At 38.7% G+C, this 20,921-nt stretch overlaps 2 protein-coding genes across 3 annotated transcripts in view; one reads left to right on the top strand and one right to left on the bottom strand.

Annotated features, from left to right (window-relative positions):
* Nucleotides 1-457: 457 nt before the first annotated feature.
* On the top strand, nt 458-14,540 carry LOC124140938 (R3H domain-containing protein 4-like). Its single transcript, XM_046508784.2, has 7 exons — nt 458-622; nt 4,438-4,604; nt 6,263-6,381; nt 7,444-7,582; nt 10,596-10,681; nt 11,281-11,422; nt 11,560-14,540. The coding sequence occupies exons 1-7, from the start codon at nt 561-563 to the stop codon at nt 11,667-11,669; spliced, it is 825 nt and encodes a 274-aa protein (XP_046364740.1). The 5' UTR covers nt 458-560; the 3' UTR covers nt 11,670-14,540.
* Nucleotides 14,541-16,682: 2,142 nt separating this feature from the next.
* Nucleotides 16,683-20,921, bottom strand: part of LOC124140922 — a 33,576-nt gene continuing 29,337 nt past the window's right edge. For both annotated transcript variants that reach the window (XM_046508764.2, XM_046508773.2), the window contains exon 4: nt 16,683-18,759. In XM_046508764.2, coding sequence (XP_046364720.1) covers nt 18,548-18,759 — 212 coding nt within the window. In that variant the 3' untranslated portion in view covers nt 16,683-18,547. The remainder of the gene's footprint in view (nt 18,760-20,921) is intronic.

Here is a 20,921-nt window from a genome sequence, read left to right as displayed (position 1 = left end):
CCCCGGGTACCTGCTGTAGATATTTAGAGATGGGTACAAACTGTCCGATTTGGAAAAGTTTGACCTTAGCCCTGGCAAAATGTATTTAGAAACACGTGTAAAACGATCTGGTCATGCATACACTGAAGTTTACTGCATGAAGTTTTATCGTTTTTCAAACATGTAAAAGTCAGAAGGAATGGGTACATTGTCAGAAAGAAAAGGGAACATTAGTGACTTATACTGTAATCATAGAGTTTTAGATATTTTTTGTCATTAAACAATATATCACGTGACTATATATCCTGTGGGTAACCCGGATCCTACTCAGGAGTTAATTAATATCATGTACATCTTCCACCTTCCCACACCAGAACATATGTCTCAGCGTTAATTCTCAATTATATATATATTTCCGTTATTTGCAGGGAGTTAACAATATTTCGTTTCGTTTTAGTTGAATAGTCCATCTTTTGTATCGATGTACATTTCGTCATTGGGTGGCAAGAAGACATCTGTCAACATCAGGAAGGTCGAAGAGAAGGGAGTTTCGGCGCTCGTGAGGATATTCAGGAACTATCATGGGTGTTACAAGAGAAAACAGAGATCTGTTCATCTATGAATTCGTTGAAGATGACCTCGTGTATGTAACAATAACGCACAGAGCAAAAATAATATTGCCACCCCAACTGTCAAATTTCGGACCAAATGTCTTTAGTGCGCCAGATTTGTTAAGGTGAAATATCCACGAATGAACGTGAAATTTTCAGTTTTTTTATTTGAAAAGAGGGCTAAAAGAATATAACGGTGTTAATGACAACTGTGGTAGTTTGTTGAAAGTCTTGCACAACAACGTTCAAGGCGGTTTCTGGTTGTTACTAAACATAGCCTTGCACGAGTTGATTGTTTTGGATCACAACTGGGTCACGAGTGAAGGCAGATGCTGGTCGCTCACGTTTGACAGCTGTGTGTGTCAGGCTAGTATCATATGCATGTTGATGTCGCGCCATAGTCTAGACGTATATGCTCATTAATTTCATGTGCGTGATATAATTATTATGTTTCTCAAAGGTGTGGAACACAAATGAAAAGCTAGTATCATATGCATGTTGATGTCGGGCCATAGTCTTGACGTATATGCTCATTAATTTCATGTGCGTGATATAATTATTATGTTTCTCAAAGGTGTGGAACACAAATGAAAAAGCAACTCAATAGCAAACAATTAATTTGACTTTTCAACACCAATATTGTAACTGTCGAATAATTGATCTAATTAAGTTTGTTCTGCATTCTGTAAAGATAGTCTGACACAACATTTCAATTGATACAATGAATGTAATGAAATATTTTTTTCACAATGGTTGCACACATTTATTGGATGGTTAACTGACATTGATTGCTGTTGGGATAATTTTGTCATATGAAATTGATATGGTTGCAATGACTTGATTAATGATTATATAATGACAATATGGAAACAAAGGTTAGGTTTCAATACCTGTAGATTTTATTAAATAACAAACTTTTACTAGGTCATGTGTAGGCACGGATGAAACACCAGATTTCAAGGTGTGTGCAAAATTTCAATTCTACATTATATTATTGAGTGTTTAGAGGTTTATTTGACATGCGGGAAAAGAACGTTAATCTTCCTCAAAGGGACATAATTCTTTATTGGTACCTTTGCATCTACCTGCCAAATTGCAAGTTCTGTTATTATCACACCTATATCACCGTATCCCCCTTGTAATCGCCAAGCTCTTTCCCGTGAGTTACACTCTCGGTAACATCGCTGCCACCAGGTCGGGCATGGCCATTACAAGTATCTTGAAATTTGTCAACTAACCCTAAATTTAGTGACATTTATACTATTGTTTATGTCTTTGGGAATGCCATCACAGTTAATTTTGAAAAGGTTTATGACTGACCATATTTCCCAGACAAATTTACCTTTTCGTTTGTTTGATCAGATTGGTTTGAGATTGCAGACGAAAGAAAAAATCAACCAAATTCCCCCTTACATTCTTACTATTCCAAATTTTATGATAGTTGTAATAAAACAGAAATTCAAATGGACAAACAAAGAAAATAATTTAGCAGGCATAAGAGTATTAGGTGTCATGGCAGGCATCACTTGTTTGTAAACATAACAGTCAGTTGGTTGCGAGTTCAACTCCGAGCATGGTTTTAGCCACCTGTCACAGTGGTGAGCTTTCACTGGTGGCAGCGATAGTATAATGAGCTCTACGGGATATCGCTGTGAGGAGCTTGTGTTATCACAAGGCAAGGGAGGTATTGTATGTTTTCAAAATGGCAGCAATATTTCAACCGCTAGGAAACTTTCAGACACATTTTCTCTGTTAAATGCAATAAACTTTAAAAGTGCAGAAATGAAAACAGAAAAGAGTTCTACATTCTTATCTAATGTCTTTAAAAACGTCTCTAATTCAAAAATGGATCGTACCTCAAAGTTTGAATCCGACAGCCAGTGACCTGATTCACTTGCAAGATAATGATTTGATTGGTTTATCTGGATCCTCTGATGTCATATCACAATGAATTGTAAGTTAATTTGCTGAAAACAAAGCTTTGCGGTATTTTGTAGATATACAAGGGGTTACATGATGGATTATGTTCCAAGCCTATGGCAAATTGTAATGAAACAAGAGAGTAGTGGTCGATATGACAAACTCCCGGTGGCACTGAAATTTACGCGTGCTTTTAAATCTGGTTTTGCGTCCGGACCTGTTCACTTTTGAAACCTCTTAGCTGAAATCCTGTGGTGAAATAGAACCCAAATTTTATGCTTGTCACATAAGATGATTAAGTGGGTCAGGTGATCTAAGTATTGGTTAGATCACACCGATTAAGGGCATGGCCAAAATTCAAAGAATCATAGCACATAAAATGTTTAAACAACATTGTTTTGATAACCATATTTTACATTCATGAACTCTTATCCTTGACTGTGAGAACACTTTGTGAGTGGGCCATGTGTGATTCACGGGATATGTTCCCTGAGCCCTTCACGCGTGCACCTTGCTGTTTGCCAAATCAGGCTATGACATGCATGTCCCTTGGCAAGTGTGAATATAATTCATATAGGACCAACACAGACGCATTGATCAATCACTTGAATATAACTTGATTCAGAAGTTGTTAAACCCTCCCCCCCCCCCCCCCCCCCCATTTAATTGAATATACCATGATATACAGCCCGACATTTTGTTTAAAGGCTGTTGTCGATGATTCTGTAATTCAGGTCGACATCCTACTCAAATTGGTTGGTTTGGTTGGTTGTTTAACGCGGCAGTCAGCAATATTCCAGCTATATGACGGCAATCTGTAAATAATCAAATCTGGACCAGACATTCCAGTGATTAATATCATGCGCATCGATCCACGCAATTGGGATCGATGACATGAATAAACCAAGTCAGCCAGCCTGACCACCCGATCCCGTTAGTCGCCTCTTACGACAAGCATAGTTGCCTTTTACAGCAAGCATGGGTTGCTGAAGACCTATTCTACCCCGGATCTTCACGGGTCTCAACCGACTCAAAATACTGGATTGAGCCCATGCCGCTTCACTCAATATATATTTGCAAACACCAAAGAGTTTGCGTTTTATTTAGTCATTGTAGAATGGCGATAAACATACTGTGTTTTCAATGTAGAACTAGTTTACTTGTAGATTTAACTGTGCTAAGTTTAACATTTGAAACTTCAAGCTGCGCATTTGGTTCCAAATTCAATTTAGCGTGGTTAAATATACAGGTTTCCTAGTTTAGCATTGAAAACACAGTATGTTTATCGTCTAAGTATAGCCCTGATCAAAACAAAGAGTATTTTCATTTCTATCTGTTTCCTTACTTTGAACACACAGCTACCAAATACCATGTAAACTTGTACAATACATAGAATAAAATAAAAGGTACAGCATAAACACATATTTCACTGTATTAGTCCTGCTGTAAGTTGTATTTAGTTGTTAATTTCGTACAATTTCTGCCATGTCGCTGCAGGAGTCTACATTTGTCAGCCATCAATGCAGACAGTGCAGGTTGGGATCCTGCTGGCGTCACATGTTTTTTCATCAAATTGTTCTATCATCAATGATAGCAAAAAATGTTCTGTCCAGGTCTAACTAATAATATAAGCTTTAGTTAGACCACAGGCCTAAACAAAGAAGCCATGGTTTAACCACAAAAGGCTAGATGTCTTTTCTTATTTATTAAATAGCAAGTGTATTGTATCATATGGCTTGTGCAAAATGTTGTTCTATAACTAAAACAGTAGTTACAAATATATGATCCACCTTACGTTAGTTGGTATCCCTTTTTCTCGTCATTTCTAATTTATGCTGATCCTCCAAGATTTACAAATTTACCATCTATCGATGCTATGTTGCAGTAGTAGTGGTAACATATTGTCAATCGGTGACTTTTGTTTTAGGTTACTGGAACAACAAGATGAGGATAATGCATCTGTAGATGAACCAAGGCTGGGCAGGAGGAATGCCAACCGAAACCGCACAAGAGGCAAATCAGGACAGATTCTCGATAATCAGGGATTGAACAGGAGGAAGACGGGGGCCAAACAGGCCAGAAGAACAGAAAATTGTAACTATTAGTTAAAGAATGCTATTAATGATGAAATCATATGTTACAGCTGCGTCAGGTTAAATTTGGGACAAGGCACTCGGTGCCCTATTTTAATCAAGGTTTAATTAGGAATTAGTGTGGGAAGTTATTGTTTCTGTGTAATTTTTGTGATAATTCAGTGATTTGAATTTATTGACAATAAGTGAGAGTGATTGTTGTATAGCGCTTAGGCTGCAATGTTCCACCGATATCACAACAGCATGTAAATAGTCAAATCTGGACCAGGCAAATGATACACTTAAAGTATAAGATTTTAAGCTGTTATGATGACCATGATGACACACATGAGAAAATGGGTGTCCAGAGCTCGAGGTATTCATTAGTTAATAAACTGAAATATGCAAACAAATCAAATCCTACTGTATCAAATACACAACAAAAACTATAAATACGCTATTGAAATTAAAACTGTATATTTAAACTGTTAGATAAATGATTGTGTATTAGCTGATCGCCAAATTCACTTACCGTTAGTTACATTCGGAAAAGCTTATGCAGCATGTTGATAGATGCCAAATGAGAAGCACATGTTGCCTAGTCAATGTACATGTTGTATCTTAATAAGTCGCTGATTGTTAATTAAAACAACAGCGCCTTTCTTACAATACTAGGTTTTGTAAACAAATATGGCTTCCCAGAGCGGAAGCCACAAGCAGATGCAGACAGGTTTTCTTCTATTCACATACATGTAGTTCTAAATGATTTACGGGGATTGTTACAAAACAGGTTTCGAGTGAAATTCCCAAATGTCAAGAAACAGATGGGTAAAATAATTTAATACCCTCTATTATTTGTGGATACACAATGAAAATTGAACCCCTCAGGCCTGGGTAAAATACCCAAATAACCAAAAACTTATCTATATCTCTGGGTGTCTATTCTGACAATGTCTGATCAACAGCAGTACCACCATCAGTAAATCCGGTGGGACTGAACTAGAGCCAAGGCCATCTTTGACCTGTAGTTGTATGATGCAGGGAAAGTCTATACTGTTTTACCCAACACTTCAGGGTTCCTTGCTCCCCCATTACTTGGCATGTTTGGTTAATCTTTTGTCCCTTTTCACATCTTTCTCTACCTATTGTGAATATAACAGATTGTCATTGATACCTGAATTTGACCATTCAAGCCACATGTATTACAAAAGAGTTTTTGCTCACCTTGTCTGTTTGTCATTGTAGAATAGAGATACACCTATTGTGGTATCAAATTTAAGATTTTGAAATGGAAACCTGTTATTGAGATATTGGCAATTTCATATTGTGGTGAGCAGGGCCTGGGGGCTACAGACTAGCTATTTTCAATCTACATCTGCAAAAACAGATATGTGTTCTAGAATAAAGCTATGAGCCTAAATACCTTGTGTTGTGTTGCACAGTTATTTTTGCAAGCATTTTCTGGGGCATTTTTTTTTCTTTTTCTTTTTTTGGATTAGATGGTCCCTAAGGCATACAGTTTTGAATGAAATGAACCGTCAGATATCAAATGTATCTCCCAAACAGATTATTGTCTACTCCAATTATGCAGGTAAAGACAATTTACCCCTAGACCTAGATCTGTCTTATCCTAAGGTTTATCATGTATCGGTCATACCAGTGATGTTCTGTGACTTGCAGTTCGTCAGTTGCTGACTCTGGCCGAGAAGGATGAATTAGGGGAGCTGCAGCTAGACAACATGTTTGAGCCCAGCACCTCTGCCTTTGAAAAACTCTTCTCGGAGAGAGAGAAGATGAAGGTGTGTATCAACAACTTTGGCTTGTCCACGAATGGTGCTGTTGTCGTTGCCTACTGTGGAGATGTTGCTGGAACACTGTATTGTGCTGTCCCAGCTAGATCGCACAGCCAGACAATTTCTTAAGCTAGTTTTGTTTATTAATTTCAGTCATTTTTGGACAAATTTATTCAAGATTTAGGAACTGACAGTAACAGCATGAAACTATAAGATGTGCTTCTGGTAATCACAATGCCAAAATTGGAATCACTTGGAAACAAAACCGAAATTCTTACATTAAAAAAATACTTGAAATACTTATGTCCAAATATTTTATTAACACCAAAAATAAAAACAATTGGCTGATAGTTCGTTTCTGGAAGCCAATGTAACTTTTATATATTGAGGTCTGGCTTTTAGTTAGCATAGTAAATTTCTGCAATGTCTTTGAATGATTCCATGGCAGTAAAATGCAAAAATTCTGCATGAGTTTTGCACAAAAGGTTATTTTCTGAAAACCATGTAAATTTTTTCATCAACTGGACAGTTCTGAACAATATTTAGTAACCGCAGAATACAGCAAGGACTGATAATGATACTGGAACTATGTTGCTGATTATTTTTATACAGTTACTAGTACAACGTTCAGTTGCTATGGTCATTACAAGGATATCATGATTATTAAAATAATCCCCACCTAAAGAAATTTTGAAGGTTATATATATATGAATGAATGACTGCTTGATCCAACTGGCAGTACTACCAAGTTTGAATATTCAATATTTCAATATTTTAAAATGTTATCAAATATTTCGAGGAAGTTTATGATTATCTCTTTCCAGACTTCTTTTTCCGGTACTAATTTAAGTTCTCCTATTAAATGGAAGGTAGCCTAGTGGTTAAAGTGTTGCTCGTCACACCGAAGACCCGGGTTCGATTCTCGACATGGGTACAATGTTGTGAAGCTCATTTCTGGTGTCCCCTGCTCTGATATAGGTGGAATATTGCTAAAAGCGGGGTAAAACTATACTCACTCTAATAAATGTTGGCATCTGTGTATTTGAGAGTGCATCATTTTCCCTTTAGATCTGGAACGACTTTGTGAACCGCAGTGAGGAAGAACAGGAGACTATCCTGCATCCCGTGGGGAGCCAGACAGGGATAACTGCATCGGCCGTTGAGAAGCTGGACGACTCGTGGGAGGAGATTCCAGATAAGAGGGCTGGTACGTGGTACCACCACAGTAGGCCAGAGACAGTAGCTTGGGTGCAGACAGTTCAATGTATCATGTATCTTGATTGGTACACGTGAAAACAAATTAAAATTAGCCGTGATCCTAATGGATGAAGTGTCCTGGAACGTCTCAGGAAGCAACATAAGCATATATCCTTTCTCTGTATCTAATAAAGTGGAATGGATAAACAGACTGGCTGCATTGTTTGTAAACTGCTGACAATCAGACTGGTAATAATTCAGCTTAACTGCTGATACTTTCTGTTCGTTAATGTATTTGCAACTACTTTCTGCTGGAATTTTGAATATTGTGCCATGCTCACACTGAAGTTAGTTTGTAATTCTGAACTTTCGAGTGAACAAGTGTTAAACAGTAGAAATCCTTCATTTCTTGTTTGCTCAGTTCCAAATTAAAACAGTTTTTCATTTTGTAATAAGCACATGATAAGTTAGAGAAATTTGTTTTTCTTAATAAAAGTTGCATTACCAAAACTTGTCATGTTTACTATGGAAATATAGGAATCTTTAACTTAGGCTGTTCTGATTACCTTTCCAGACATCGGTTGTTGCATTGTGGCAACATTTTTTAATGTATTACAGAAAAAGGATATGTGACAATGTATAAATCTTTTGATAAAAACAGGCGTTTTGTGTCCCATGTTTGCTGTCTCTGTACTGTGGCTCTGGGTGAAATCCTCCTGCTTGCCTAGTGTGTCCATGATGACACAAATACTGGGCTTGACGGTGGATGACCACTGCACAGTACTCTTCTAGGTATGTGCAAGGCCACTCACATGTACAGGTATTTCCTGCTTGACTCTTCAAGGAGTATGTTCTGTGTGCATGTGTCTTAATTTCATGGTTTTAATGTTGTATGGTGTCCATTATTGCAACGGGGTAGTCGGGTAGCCTAATGGTTAAAGCGTTCGCTTGTCACGCCGAAGACCCGAGTTCGATTCCCGACATGGTTACAATGTGTGAAGCCCATTTCTGGTGTCCCTCGCCGTGATATTGCTGGAATATTGCTAAAAGCGGTGTAAAACCATACTCACTCACTCTCAATTATTGAAACATGAATATACTGTCAGTGATTTTTACTTGTCCACAGCACAATTTAGTAGTCTTGATTTAGCAATGCATTTCTAAGGTTATGGACAAGGTACCTTAGGCAATATAATAACTGTCTTTATACATCAAAATAACATAAGCGCAGTCCTGTCCTCCCTAAATTACCTTTTTTTGGCATTTTTTTCATGAATTATTTACATGAATTATTTACATGTATAAAATATTATGGAGAGCAAATTGTTAATGCACTAATCACGTGGTGCATTCTACAAGGAGCTAATTGCATGTACACCAACAATTTTTCTGCTTATTTTGATATTTGTCGCTCTGTTTTTAAAATTGTGCTGCTTGAATGTGCAGCTACATTACTGGCGTCATTGCATGTGTACCCATGCTTCACGTACGTATAGGCCTAAAGAAAATGTTGAAGTGAAAACCAGCATCATGGCATGACACTCTTACCATTACTCTTTTTCACATCAAATTACTCCTTTTTTACCCAACTGATTACTCCAAAGCTTCAGTTAGGGTCGGCATCTCTGCTTTACAAGAATTAACTGTTTGTAAGTGGAAAAGTATTTGAATGTCATTGAACTCCATTGAAGATGTGAATGTAGCAGATAAAGCAGTATCACTGGTTATGAATTGAAGTAAGTCATTGTTTATGTTTTTGTTGGATAACAGATTCGGTTTTGCCCAAGTTATAGTTTGGATGAAGAAAACATTATGACATCAGCCCCAACCTAGGAACCTTTGATTTCCAGTCTATATATGTTTGAAATGTCAGCTTTTCTCAGTAGAGTAAGGGGGATAATTTTGACAAAGTCTGTGCATCAAGGACAAGGGACAGAACTCTAGATTTGATATGCACGTAATCTGCATCAACATGTAAAACTGCTCAATTTTGAGAAATGTGATTTTCAAATAGAGTGTTATTTTGGTGGTGTTGAAAATTTTAAAATATAAAGAAATCAGTACGTGTGGGGTGTGTTTGTGGTGTTTACAGGTGAAGAAATTAACTGAGAATTATTATGTATCTATTTCATCAAAATAAAAAGTTAATGGTCTAATCACTGTCATCATGCTAATAGAAGCAAAATATGTTTGCTGTCATGGCATTTAATTTCATTTGAACAGAAATATAACTTCTATTGCACCAGTGTGAATAAGCATTTTGACATTAATCTGAGTCTTGAACAGGTGTGAAAAGCACATCATGTCAGTGATAACTTGATAGGCTGAAGTACAGATCGATCGTGTTCTGTGAGAGGGTTTTTTCTGAACAAAACCTCATTAAGACGCGACAGAGATGTAGACTAACAACGGAGACACTGGACAGACTTATGCATATATCGCTTCTAGACCAAAATTGACGGATTTCGACCCAACACCGACGATGAGACGCTGGAAGGCTAGATGAAACCGTTCCATAACCAAATTAGTCAAACCAACATCACGATAGGTTGAAATTGTATATATTAGATCTGTGTCATTGCATTGTTAATAAATTGTATGTAAATCATGTATATATGTTATATATGGCACTTGAGTTTATTCTTTTATTCATGCATGAACATCCAACAGATATGAGGTTGGCGTGGTCAAGTGCAAATGTCCGATTGGCAAAAAAGTACTTCCGGATCCCTGGGCTGAACCCTTGTATGAGTCTCAAGAATGTGATCGCTGTTTACTGTTTGTATTCCAAACTGTGACAAGAGGGACTTTTGACTGTCAGACAATGCTGTGTGTAAGAGCAGTCTCTTTAACATGTTTAAGATCAGTCTTAGTGCCTGCTACTGCGACACCAGGGTAGCCGTTGCAAGCACTAAGATCTGATTTTGATGAGATTGTGACTAAGATGGATGTAATGATTACAAGAATTGCCCACGCTAGTCACCCCCAGTGTATCCAAGCTGTGATGGTGTTTTCCCTTTCAGCTCACCCAGCCTTCACAGCAGAGGAGTGTTACAGGAAGGTGGACAGGAAGCTGAAGGACTTACTCAAGAGGAGACAACTGCCTATGGTATTCCTTCTAACCACCATTATTGAGTTGCCTGTCCCATTCCAAGATTTTAACTATAAAGATATATTTTCAGCTTTGTTTGTTGAATGTCACATTTTGAATGTCACATTTCAGCATGCTTTTATGACTTTGGGACATTTTAAGGATGACAGAAATTTTCCACCTGTAAACATGCTTTCTTCCTAACATCATTGATATAAGTTGGCATCTCTGCTGATGTGTGTATTTAGCCAGATGATGTATTTATTGTATTTATCCAGATGAAGAGTGTTGGAGCCGGATATTATGGCTATATGAAGAATTGAGAGTAGTATGGTGGGGCTTGATGCTAAAGTTCTTGGATTGTATGGTTTTTACAATAATGAGGAGGGGTTTGTGTTGGTATAAAAAATGTTAGGCAATATATTTGATTTAATTCATGGGGACAATGTGTGCAGCCCATTTCTAGTGTCCTCTGCCATGAGATTGCAAGAATATTGCAAAAAGCAGCATAAAGCCTTAGTCACTCATGTGGTCACATTTTCTTTAGCAAATATTGAGAGGGGATGGTTGAAACATGCTCTAAATGATAATGAAATAGTCCTTGTTTTTTTGTGCAGGGAATGCTTGAGAATCTGGAGGAAGAAATTGTCTCATTTTTCAAAGAGTGGCCAAGCTCTGTGTTTGTGGCCAGGCTAGCCTCCAGTTACGAAAGAATGCTGATCCATGCTCTATGTCAGTTTCTTGACTTGCGATCTCAAAGTAAGTACAAACAGAAATCTTCTATTCCAACTTCTTTTGGAATGTCTCTCAAATGCAATAAAATGATAAAGAGAAGAATTTGCTTTTAAAAATTATTTATTTATTTTCCCTAACATTGAATCTTGGTATATTTGCAGGTTATGATGAAAATGGTGAAAGAAGAACACAGGTTGAAAACAAGCACAACACATTCCTTCCTCCATCCCCACTACTCAGTCAGTACTTACAGAAGCATCACACAGCTTAAACCTGCAGACATACACTGCACCAGGGCCACGCTAGCAAATCTCAAGCCCAGAACAAGGATAGGTGCTTCTGGTTCAGCATGGTCTGCAACTTGACATGGTTTATATCTTTTTGTTGCCGTTTTACCTCTGTTGTTAATACCTTATTTACCTTATAGGTTGGTATTGGTTTGTTTGAAGTAGGGGTGGTTTGGGTACTTTTTGAACGTGGTTTTTTTTTTCAATCGGTAAAATGTTTATGTTGGGGTGTAGGTTGCGCATTTTCAGCAGATATCTGTACAAAAGATCATTTCACCACCTTGACATTCATAACTTCCCTTGTTAAGGGTGAACTGTTGTCGCCTAGTGGTTCAAGCAGTTGCCAGTCTTGTCTAAGACTGGATCAGTTTTCCACTTTGGTGTGATGTGTGCAACCTCATGGTGTCCCCTGGCCATGATAAGGATGACATTTTGATAAAACTAGACTCTCTCCCTTCGCTGAACAAAAATATCTTGCACCAAATATTTCCTTACTTGGATCACAATCTGCCTAATGCAAATTTGGCAACAGTTAGAAAGAAAACAGAAGTGTTTGTCTAAGCTGACTGTGTCAACGGTCCTTGATACAGCCACACATTGCTCTGTATAATCATGTCTGTTTTTGCTCTCTTGAGTCCTTGTTCAGAAATTAACAATTAATTTGTCAACTTTGAGCAACTGTCGTTAACCGCTAGTCCGACCCAATGGTTCATCCAAGTGATACGAAGGGTTATCCTGGATATGTTTAAGAAACAAACATCAGCGTAATAATTTATAACCAACCAAACGTACACTTCTATGCATCTGACTAGGATATTCTGAGTGTTGGACGTGAATGTGTGTGATTGGTTGTATGGAGACGTGTCATACAAATGGTTTCCCATATTACCATGCAACTCGAGCATGTTCAAGATTTAAAGTTCATAAAAGTAAGTACACAATTTGAGTACACCAGGTGCTGTCCCCTAGATACGTAACAGTATGAAATACCGTATTCGACGTAATAAGCGCCCAGGGCACTCGCAAAGTGAGAAATAGGGGGCTCTTATTCGAATATTATTTTGGTGGAAAAAACAGAGTTGAAAGATAAATTTTGTGGTTTATGTTAACGGCCTGACTGTTTATATACGACAGATATATTTTTCCAGAATTTAATTGCCCATAATTAAGGGTGCATATAACACATGAGTGCGTATAATACACGAATAAATAAGTCTTGTGTACATTGATCAGTCGGAAGCGGTGCTAATTGGGATTGTTCACTTGCCAATATATTAGCAAATATCGCCGTGGGCGCTTATTAGAGCGGGGTGCTTATTACGTTGAATACGGTAGCCTTGTATCACTCTCAAATATTGAGTAGTATATTTCCTGAACTGTTTTAGCCAGGCTTACAAACCAAATTGTTAAACCAAATAAGCCAGTGTCTTAGAACAAGTTAGCTGTATACTGAAGATAACCTTCTTTCCTTATTTATCTATGACCTATGGAGGATAGTGCTTATTCATTGTTGATTATAGGAACAAATGTCTTGACTGTAGCTGTCATCAGGCTCTTTCTTTAATATATTTTCTGTTAATGTTATCGTCTGTTTATGGTTATTTTGTACATACTTGTTTCATTTGTCTGTATATATATTGTTTTGATGTACTGTGGAAAGTCAATCAAAATCTTAAATGATTTATAAGCATTGTGTAAAATCAACAACCCAACCTATTTAAGAACATGAATTTAACGTGAAGATTATTGTTTGTTACCTTAACCAGCTGATGAGTCATCACTGTCGATTGATGACAGTAATGAACGAGTGGTAGTTGAGAAGACTACATATCTCTGTGGTTAGGGTTTCTGGTAAGGATTTCAACATTGCACATTGTTCCATTGTTATTTATTCAGCACCTTTGTAAATAGGGATGCTTTAATGTTTTGCATGAATTCGACCGACACAGCTGCACTTTGTTTTGAAAGCTATGTGGTGCATCTTAGGGATATCACATCATGCATATCACATTATTGCCAATTCTGTCGATGTCATGTCTGGTCAAGGTCATAGTCTAAAACACCTTTTACCTCCTAACTCAAGAAAGATTTGCTGTAGGTCTGTGAAACTTCTGTAGCTTTTTGTACTGAAACCATGTTTTTTTACTATAATAAATAATGTGTTTGGCTGCAATAGAGGGTCAAGGTCATTACACCAGGAGTGGATATAACTTTCTTATTAAGATAGTTTAAGACTGCTTGCATGTATTTTAGATGTGTGTCTTCAAGTCAGAAGCATGTGTACCACTGCCAGAGTAGTAGCAACTGTTTGTGATGACATGTTTCTCTGTACATATGTCAGTTAATGTGTGTCATGTTGCATAGTTCATAGTGCTATTCAATGTCTGTCTACTTTTGTACTCGACATCTATTATTTTCTCATAATCGTAAAACCATAATTGTGCATGTTCATAATTGTAATATATTTATTCTTAGCTGATCTTCCATCTCAGTCTTGATCTACTTTGCAGTAAAACCTAACTCATGTTTTTGTGAAAAGAACAATTTTCATATCAGAATACACCTAGGCTGATAAGCCATGCCAACTTGAATAACTTCCAAATGTTGTGGTCCTAACAAGGGGAATAACTCTTGCATCTCTAGCTCTATTACTAGGAAGCCATACAAAGGGCATTTCTGTTCCTTGATTTCAACATGACTAACGTCATATAAGTTTAAAAAGCAGATGATTCATCTTTAGCAGAAGGGGCTCGGTAGTAGTGTATGTTTGTGTTACGTTTCCTCCTGAACATGTTATTGTTGGAAGCCATTTTGCCATCCATTGGTTGTCTAATAAATAAAATCGTACAATACTGTACAGTGTTCTGTTGTTGAGCATGGTGTTGATTGCTGACATTGCTCTGAGAGTGCTTGTTCAATGATGTGAGAGAGATGGTCCAAACGTGATTGCGTCGCTTAGCAGTACTAAGTGTGTGTTGGTTCGCCTCCAAGGTTCCCCATGACTATGGTGCTTGGTCTCTCAGCACTGTTACTTATGCTTTATGGGTTTCAAGAAATTGACACTGTGATATGACACAGCATTACGTCTGACTCAATATCTCACTCACTCACTCTGAGATCTGCGTAATTTCCCTCCGGCATCAATCTGACAGGCCATGATGACTGAAATACTGTTCAAAACGGTTATAGACAAACTCGCTCATTCAAATGTTATTTGGCTTCTCAGCACCACATCGTGAATATCACCCTAGTGGTCAACATCTAATACCTGCATCACTGATATGCCCAGATTTATCTTGAATACTGTTCAAATTAGTGTTATTCCAACTTACTTCCATTAAACATCAATGAGAAAATGTTACTGTTAGCTGAATGGTTGATATAAGTTCTGATGATTTACAAATTAATGCTGACTAATATATGAAATGCGAGGATTTTAACTATTGCAGAACCTATTCATCTGACCTGCCACTGGTTGGGCCGAGTTGCTCCCGTTAGGCTTTCCAGATCCCTACAATCCTGACAGGAATCTCAGATTCGCCCGATTGTTTCTAGGTTTTTCCACACCGCACCCGTGGGTTTTACAGAGTGGCAAATGCGTAAGACACGCAGTGATACTAATGAAGTACTATTCCAAGCAGCAGCGTTAAATCAAACTCGCTCTCTCACTGCATTTCTAAATGTTTTGTTCAGTCATTGTAATTAGTGCATCGTGTGGAATTGAGATGACATGTATCGATGTAACGAGAGGATGAGTGTTACTTTCGTCAGCAACGTCCCAGCTATGTCGCGGCTGTCTATACATCCCGGAGCCTTGGTCAGATAAACCTGGTTCTCTACCAGCGATCCAGGCCGTTGGTGTACGAATGCAGTCCGGTGACTACCCCATTCCATTTCAGTCTGCTTGAAGGACAACATGGTGCACTGGGCACCAAGTCTGGCCTGGAATATCTACAGGGCAACTGTGTGATTTGTTTAATCGTGTATTGCAATATTGAGCTAGATAATATAACACGTTGGGGGATACGTAAAATACTGGGCTAGATTATAAGACACACGGTAGGAGATACGTGTCGGACTGAGCTAGATAATATCACAAGTGTTAGGCGATAAGTGCAATATTGAGCTAGGTTATAAGTGCAGTATTGAGCTAGATTGTATGGTTATATGATAAGTGTCAGGTGCTAAGTGCAGTATTGAGCTAGATTATGTAACAACTGTTATATAATAAGCAGTCTTTGTCGTAATGGCGTGATTGAAAAAAGATACTCTGATCCCGGATATGCACGGAAAAGATAGGTTGTCTTCAGGTTTAACACACAAAAGAAATTGTTATCTAAATGAGCTGGATGTTGTGAAAAATTATGTGTTGTGGATAAAATGTTTGGCTCATCCTTTCAAAGAAAATATTTGACTGAAAAATGTTGCCATATTCACAATATTACCAAATTACCACGTTCAGCTGTGATATGACCAGATGTTTTCTACCCCGATGGCTCGTGTTTATGCACAATATATAAGCCACAGTTTAGGTAACGGTTCCATGGCTGATTTGGGCGTATAACGGCATCACTCATGGGGATTCATCACGGGAAATATATGGGTTCAAACTGTAAAACTGAAAGCCACATTCGACCTGTTCAGCTCTATTACCTTATTCCGGACCCTGTGGTGATTCGGGGGTTTAATTGGTTCCCAGGGTCAGGATCGGCGACTTGGTCGATTGCGTCAGGTCGTACCCCGACGGCGGTATCGTGTCTCCATAATGTACTCGTTCCTGGTCTGTCTGGTCAAGACTCCGTCCATACAAGCCGCCGTCATTACATCTTTCCGAAGCAAGGGAGTAACTGACTGTCAAATTCTAGTGGTAACTTGGCTTTTGCAGTCAGTTAACTCCCTTGCCTCGGGAAGATGCCGCCATATAGCTGGAATATTGCTGAATGCTGTGTGAATGAAACAAAAGTAAACAAACTTTATACAAAATCACAGAAAACAAATCAAAGGCACTTATTTTACTAATCTATATCACTCGTTTAAAGTGCATAACACTGTTGAAATAAATACATGAATAAGTAGAGCCATAGCCCGCATAGCAAGCACGCTATGCATTGACACATCGGCGTAAACTATGGTCCCGACACATGGTTGTTGATGTGTGAAAACATGTAACAATCATCTCGCGTTCTGGACTACGTGGTACCGAAGCCCAAAGTCAGTCATCCTTGGTTATCCAGTGTATTATAGCATATTTTATTATGACAGTTACCCTGGATCGATTCGTCACCACTTACACCGCTTCTATCCTGACTTAACACAGAATTTCTCTCGCGCAGGGAAGTGCTCGCGGTCGATTTAAAAAAAACTCTTCTGGCAGCCATTTTGTATTCTATCTAAGACTGCATCTTATGCGTTGACTTCTATTTCGGGTACTGCCCTAAGTTATCCTTGATTAACACAGGTTTTTAACTCAGTTGGTTTTGTTTTGGTTTGTTGTTTAACGCCGCTCTCAGCAATATTCCAGCTATATGACGGCGGTCTGTAAATAATAGAGTCTGGACCAGACAATCCAGTGATTAATATCATGAGCATCGATCCACGCAATATGGGATCGATGACATGCATCAACCAAGTCAACGAGCCTGACCACCCGATCCCGTTAGTCGCCTCTTAGTACAAGCATAGTCGCCTTTTAATTCGGATTTTCTAGTCAACACAGGCTGCCAGAAATATGATAACCTCGGCTTACTCAGTTCACTCAAATGTTAATAATAGCTTGTAGTAGTTTGATTCATTGTCGTGATATTTCGAAATGGGCTCAAACCGAAGCTATGGTAGCGAATGGACCCAGTGTATGTATCAGAATACAATGGAAATATAATTAATACCCTCGACAATCGAGGATGTCAGTCAGTGTGAATATAGCATGTGTACAATGTTAGGCAATCGCTATCTATCTAGTCTCAAACGGTATTGCTCGAGACGAACTGCTATGCCAGATGATGCCTGTACGTTTCAGCATATAAGCGTTATGGCGTCGCTAGAACTACGATTCATCATGGAACGAGCAAGGATGAGTAATGTTTAAACACGCACGGCCCTTCCCAACACAAGAAGATGGCATCCATCCTTGAAACTGGCATATCGTATTCATAACATGTTGTGAATATGTGGGACACTTCCTTTGAAAACCTGTCATTATCGGGATCTTGGAACACATTCGGGTTGGTCAACTCATTTTAACGTTGTTGTTACGCGCCATTTGTTTGGCAGCTTGCAATCAAAGGCTTCTCTGATGATGCAAAGGGCTCTCAGAAATAGCTTAGTTTCCACTTGGAGTGAACGGAAGTACATGGCAACCCGTGTAACAAATTGTCCGAAACGTTTCCAGCTCAATGGGAATTATGTTTAGGATTCTGTGCTCCGAAGTTTGCGAATGCTTTTGGTGGTCCGGAAAGTGGAGTTAGCACTTCCTCCTTCCCACCATTCTTCAACACGACTTGCCACATCCTCTATGAAATCATCACGGACAGCTATGTATTAGATATATAATGTTTTGAACATGTAAAGGGTCGGGATGGCATCGTCATGGTAACGAGTTACGTCATCTGGTCATTATTCACGGTGATGTTTCTAAGGACTAACGAGGTATGAAGGGATTCATGGTGTTTCCAATCATTTTAATATCCTCATTTGATGTTTGTCTTTCAATGTTAAGCGTCCCTTGTTGCCACATTTCAAATCCAAGTCGAAATCTTTATGAACGCTGACAAGAGACGTAATGTTTGTTCGTCTAATTTTCCGTCTCCCCGGATTATTTTGTGATGTGAAACAAATGGGTTTTTTTAAACTGAGATGTACTGTTTTAAAGTAGGTCCTCGATTGTGATGTTCCTCAGCTCTATAAACGTGCACACTCCCGCTGCCGTGCCAACAAGAGTGGACACTATGGCGAAGGCAAATGACCACGAAATGGACAGTGAATCAAGATGGTGGTTAAAATGGCGGAGCTCCACCTTCCGGAAGTACTCTCCGACCTTGACCCCGTAGACGATCATTGTCATAATCTGAAGGCACACTGCAAGAGACGAAAACATGACCATAGAAATTCAAAAATCATAATAACATTTGTTTCAGTCACATATACTGTTGTGGACTGACTCGCAGGAACAAACATGAGTATTGCTTGCATGTAAGAGTTCTTTATTCACTGGGCAATTCAAATGTGATAGGGCGGTCGGGTAGCCTAGTAGTTAAAGCGTTCGCTCGTCACGCCGAAGACCCGGGTTCGATTCCCGACATGGGTACAATGTGTGAAGCCCATTTCTGGTGATCCCCGCCGTGATATTGCTGGAATATTGCTAAAAGCGGCGTAAAACCATACTCACTCACTCAAATGTGATAGGTCTTTGTGGTGGGAACATACGGTAGAAACAGAGACTGGATTGCCACAATGACTGATATGTATCGACAGTTAATGGATGGCAACAATCACGGAAGGCCATCTCTTAGCCATTACCGTGGTTGGTTGGTTGGTTTGTTGTTTTACGCCGCACTCAGCAATATTCGAACTATATGACGGCGGTCTGTAAATAATCAAACCTCGACCAGACAATCAAGTGATTGATATCATGAGCATCGATCCACGCAATTGGGATCGATGACCTGCATCAACCAAGTCAGCGAGCCTGACCGTTGACCCTGGACGGATGTTCACACTATTGACCACTATTGATCTGTCATGGATTTTATCGACAAACACAGATTGTCCCCGAAAATTCTTGAAATATATAATTATGCCTTAGATTGTTGAAAAAAGAAAGAAATTTACTGCCACGAAAAGTACATTATTGCAATGTGTTTTTCCTAAAAAGAAATCAGGCTAAACAAATATCTGGTTTTGTTGCTGAAAATATCTAATCTCCATACAAAATCCTAGCCAGCCACCATCCTGCCCCCCACATATGAGCATCGATATAGGCAAATGGGATACGATGACATGCCTCAACCAAGTCACATGGCCATCCGATTCCGTTAGCATGATTTGCTGAATATAAGTTCTGTGGTGTATGATTTGTTTGTTCGTTTGTTGTTTAACGACGCACTCAGCAATATGCCAGCTATGTGATGGCGGTCTGTAAATAATCGAGTCTGGACCAGACAATCCAGTGATTGACATCATGAGCATCGATCCACGCAACTGGAATACGATGACATGCATCAACCAAGTCAGCGAGCCTGACCACCCGATCCGTTCGTCGCCTTTTACGACAAGCATAGTCGCCTTTTACGGCAAGCATGGGTTTCTGAAGACCTATTCTACCCCTGATCTTCACGGGTCTCATAGGTTTCTGGCACGCATGAGGGACGTAACTATGTAAGCTAATAGCGGCACCACTCGATCCCGTTAGTCGCCTCTTAAGACAAGCATAGTCATCTTGTGGTGTATGAACGACTTGAATCAACTGTGCTAAGAGTGCCAATTTGCCCGACTGGGCAGTCCCCCTTTTTATAGATGTAATCGAAAATCTGACTCCTTCGACCAATCTTCGACCCAGTTGTATTGTCAGATATTTATCAAATGAGAATACATGTATAAGAAACCATTGACATCACAGGCTCCCTTAATAATTAAATTTTTGTTAACAAAATACTACATAATTAATAAAATGATATTTACACCTGAATTATAAAGTGTGTCAAAGCGCCTGGTTTAGGTTTTCAGAAAAAGTGGAATATGAGCAAATCTTTGACTAAAGCTGGTTTTGTTACAAGATGTTGATAAAATCAGTACAAACCGACAGTACAAGATACTTGGGTCAAAGACTTGCTTATTCTTAGATTTTCTCGACACAATTCGAAACAGCTGCTTTTTAAACTCACTCTCATCCTTGTGTGTTTGAGCATGTTAAAAGTCCAAAACTTGTAAGATAGAAAAAAGGGCACGTTGTCAAATATGTGAACAGGTATGATACATTTTCTTTCCATTATTTTCATTTGCATGAAAACATAAAATTTGACAATGGGTTATGCATGTACCTAGTCCAAAGTTTCAGAACAACAAAAAGCTCAGTCAAGTGTGGATAAATTAAGATAATGTTGGAATGAATAATTGACAACAAACTGTCCATTTGTTAATAACAATGGATCGTCACACGACGTCACAGATATATTTAAAGTGTTATATCATACAGTTTCATCATATCAGTACCTCTACGGTGTTGATACTATATGGCGTTC

This window comes from Haliotis rufescens, unplaced genomic scaffold, assembly GCF_023055435.1.
Source record: "Haliotis rufescens isolate VD_foot unplaced genomic scaffold, xgHalRufe1.0.p SCAF_2, whole genome shotgun sequence".
NCBI classification, from domain to species: Eukaryota; Metazoa; Mollusca; class Gastropoda; order Lepetellida; family Haliotidae; genus Haliotis; species Haliotis rufescens.
This window is presented reverse-complemented; position numbering and strand designations above follow the sequence as displayed.

Coding starts and splice junctions, on each gene's coding strand:
- LOC124140938 (XM_046508784.2), top strand. CDS start 561: ATGGGTGTTACAAGAGAAAACAGAGATCTGTTCATCTATGAATTCGTT. Junction 4,605..6,262: donor GGCCAGAAGAACAGAAAATT/GTAACTATTAGT, acceptor TGTGACTTGCAG/TTCGTCAGTTGCTGACTCTG. Junction 11,423..11,559: donor TCTTGACTTGCGATCTCAAA/GTAAGTACAAAC, acceptor GTATATTTGCAG/GTTATGATGAAAATGGTGAA.